Source organism: Rhinichthys klamathensis, unplaced genomic scaffold (assembly GCF_029890125.1).
Source record: "Rhinichthys klamathensis goyatoka isolate OS25496 unplaced genomic scaffold, OSU_Roscu_1.1 h1tg000173l_1, whole genome shotgun sequence".
In the NCBI taxonomy this organism is placed as follows: domain Eukaryota; kingdom Metazoa; phylum Chordata; class Actinopteri; order Cypriniformes; family Leuciscidae; genus Rhinichthys; species Rhinichthys klamathensis.
In genome coordinates, this window is record NW_026606703.1 from 697,337 (window position 1) to 701,007 (window position 3,671).

The window sequence follows — 3,671 nt, forward strand, 5'->3', positions numbered from 1 at the left end:
GGCTGTACAGCAGCTCTAGAAGAAAATAGTGTCATTGCAGCTTAACCCTCTGGGGACGGATTGGGCGGTACCGCCCAAAATGGCATACTTTTACAAATGTGTAATTATCTTAAAAACTATTAGGCCCCGTTCACACTGCAGGCTAAAGTGGCCCAAATCCGATTTTTTTGGGGTCAAGTGACCAGGTCAGACTCCTTCAGAGATAGTGTGAACACTCAAATCTTGCCCAGATCCGATTTTTTAAAATCAGATTTAGACCACATACATATGTGGTCCTGAATCAGATCCATATCTGATTTTTTTTAATGCGTCCGCAGTGTGATCAACCAAGGCGGATTTGATGCGACTTTTACGTCAATCAACATCGACATTTGTCACATGCGTCGGCGTGTTAGCAACAGACACAACAGACACAGACAGTATTAAAAAATTGCCTAGATATGGATAACAGTGATGGAGCGAGTCAGTGGAGGGACAGTGAGGTATTAGACCTAATTAATATATGGGGAGATACCTCTATTCAAGCGAAATTAGAAGGGTCCTACCGTAACCGCTCTGTTTTTGAAAAGATAGCACACGAAATGGAGGAACGGGGACACAGGAGAACGTGGCTGCAGTGCCAAAGGAAGGTTAAGAGTCTTAAGAGTAAATTTAAAGAAGCAAATGATTCTAACAACCGAAGCGGTCGTGGTCGCATCACCTGCCCATTTTACAACGAGATTAGCCGTGTTATGGGCGATAAACCCAGCTGTCAGCCGTTGGAGCTGCTGGATAGCTACGAAGCAGGTGAAGAGGAGCCTGAAACTCCGAGGAGTTCAGCAGACAGCCTGGATATAGATGTCGAAACAGGTACGTTTTCAGTCTTGACATACATAGCCTAGGCATATACTGTAGAAAAAGACTAGAAAGTTGAGGTGTTTGTTATAGGAAAATTATGTTCACAGAATAAACAAGCCAGTCAGCTGCGCACAGTTACTTTGCACAACTCAGAAAACCCACCAGAGAAGCAGAGTACCCTTTACTGTCGCTCCAAAATACTCATGAAAGTGCGTATCTATATCACAAATTTAATTTCTCATAGGCTACCATTTAAACGCAAAAAATGTTGTTGTTGTTTTTTTCGTGCATATGCTACACACTGTAAATCCCTAGGTTAGGATTAGGGGTGTGGAGTGCGTGCATACACGCAATTAAGTGCGTATGCACGCGAAAACTGCGTAGGATATAAACGCAAAAAACGATACATTTAATTCCTGAAATAGATACGCACTTTCATAAGATCGGGCTCGTCATTCAGAAATGTTACTCAGTCTACGATCTGATGAAGTGCACTGGTAACCTGGCTCTGCAGAACCAAATCCCATATTATAACCTAACATATAAGGAGGGGGGCTAGCTATGTTATCATCATCTTCTCAGGGTAACGTGTGTGTTGAGGGTGTTATGTAAATTGGTAACGTGAACCAGCTCATAATATTTGTATTGAATACATCACATTATAGCATGATATGTTTGCTTTCACCAGATGATACAAGCACAGAGTCACTCCCATCTGCATCTTCTGTGTCTTCTGCACCATCTACATCTGGAGAAAGCTCATCAGCTGCAGGCATTACAGAGACCACTGGAAGAAGCACAACAGCCAGCAAGTCCTCTGGAAGTAAGATTCATCATGTTTTTATCAGGTTGTTGCTAAATCATTAGTAGAGTATTCACATAGCTAACCCATCCATTACTATTTTTGTATTCTGTTATTACTGTACTGTACTGTATTACTGCTAAGTTTTTACTTATACTCATGTCTACCCTCCAAGCCTAACTGATTATTTTTTTAATTGTGATACAATGGCCAAACACTTTCTCCTCTTTCTTACAGCTACATCTGCCAAGAGCAGGAAAAGGAAGACCAAGATGGAAGCAACACTGGAAATCTTCACTGAAAAGATCAGCAGTGCCCTCAACAACACAGACGACACTGAGCTTCAATTGAAAATGCAAGCAGCACAGCATGAGCATGAGCTCAAAATGCTCTCAATGTTCACACAGTTTCTTGCCAGATCAAATTCCCCATGTCCACCTTTCTACCAGGCACCAGTCCAGCCCTCACAGTACAACCCAAGACAACTGCCGCCTCAGCCTACCTTTTACAACTTTACTCAGCCCCCGAAATTTAGCATGGGTTCACCTCAGCCTCCACCATGTAACGAGACAACCAACCAGCCTCTATCTTTTCTGCAAGATCTGGCTCAACCTTTCAACCATCCCCCTGCACATCCTCCAGATATACCTCACTCCTTCAGCCAGGTGTCAGCACACCCTCAAGGTCCAGCTCAGCAGCCCTTCAACCAGGCCTCAGGGCATCCACCATTCTACCGACCTCCAGATGACCAGGAAAAGTAAATCAAATCACAATATAGTGAATTGCTTTCAGTATTGTTGGTCAATCTATGCAAAGTCTATCCATCAAAAAATTTGATTTAAATGTGCTTTAGAAATAAAGTTTGTATCATTATACAGGTTAATTACAGTTCAGAATATATTTGACAGTTTGATTTCAGGTTACAGTTAGAACGTTATGTAGTGTTATTAAACCGACAGAAACTTGCACTATAGCATAATCATTTTATTTTGAACATGAACATTTTCAGAGTAATTATTCAAAGTACAACATTGTAGTTAGCAGGTTTTCTTATTTTTTAGCTGAGAAAAATTCTTGAGTGGAAAATATTTTTGACGATTTTTATAGGGATTATTTGTTTACATACACCTGCACAACTAATTTTACAGGGATGCATTTCATTTTTATTTATTTTTTCAGAACAAAACTGACCATTTCATCATTAGTATTGAAAAAAAAAATTGTTACTCCACACTTTCAGAATGTTATGTTTAAACATTGTCAATTAAAGTTTCTTTTGTGAATCAGCGTTGGCTGTAAAAAAACTCTGTTAGTGCCTCTCTGACTCTTGTTGGCTCAGCGGCATCTTGTGCCTCTCCTTCTGCTATCCTGATGTCCTGAAGAATAGTTTGAGCAGGTCCCTCATAGGCCTCACCATGCTTCTCACACACATTGTGGAGAGTGCAGCATGCACTTATGATGGTAGGGACAGTGGAGATGTCCACATCCAGCCGTTTCCCAAGGCATCTCCACCGCCCCTTCAATCGGCCGAATGCACATTCCACAGTCACCCTGGCTTTGCTGTGTCGCTCGTTAAAGTACCGTTGCTGCTCTGTGAGGTTTCCTGTGTCAGCGTACCCTTTAATAAGCCAGCTCCGCATGGGGTACGCCGGGTCACCAAGTAGCATGATCGGTACTTGGACACCGTTGATCTCCACTGTGTCCTTAGGCAATGGAAAATAAGAGAAGTTTAATTTATTACATGTTATAATATGTTTCTCTAAACATTTTAATCTCCTTTATACTAAAATGGTACTGTTTCCAAATAGGATTTGTGTGTGTACGTGATTGTGATAGAACAACTTACTGGTGGAAAAAGCTCCCCTCTCTCTGCCAATGCAAAGATACAGGAATTCCTAAGAACCCTGGCGTCATGGACACTTCCAGGCCATCCCGTGTAGATGTTGGTGAAACTGTTATGGGGACATGTGATGTGTTATTTTATAATTTTGTCCATGTAAAGCATTATGAAAAGGAACACAACTCAGTTATT

The 3,671-nt window shown here is 41.4% G+C and overlaps 1 protein-coding gene across 1 annotated transcript; it reads left to right on the forward strand.

Moving 5' to 3' along the window:
* The first annotated feature begins 413 nt into the window (after positions 1–413).
* On the forward strand, positions 414–3,327 carry LOC130091953 (uncharacterized). Its single transcript, XM_056260114.1, has 3 exons — positions 414–849; positions 1,526–1,660; positions 1,877–3,327. The coding sequence occupies exons 1-3, from the start codon at positions 441–443 to the stop codon at positions 2,398–2,400; spliced, it is 1,068 nt and encodes a 355-aa protein (XP_056116089.1). The 5' UTR covers positions 414–440; the 3' UTR covers positions 2,401–3,327.
* The last annotated feature ends 344 nt before the right edge of the window (positions 3,328–3,671 follow it).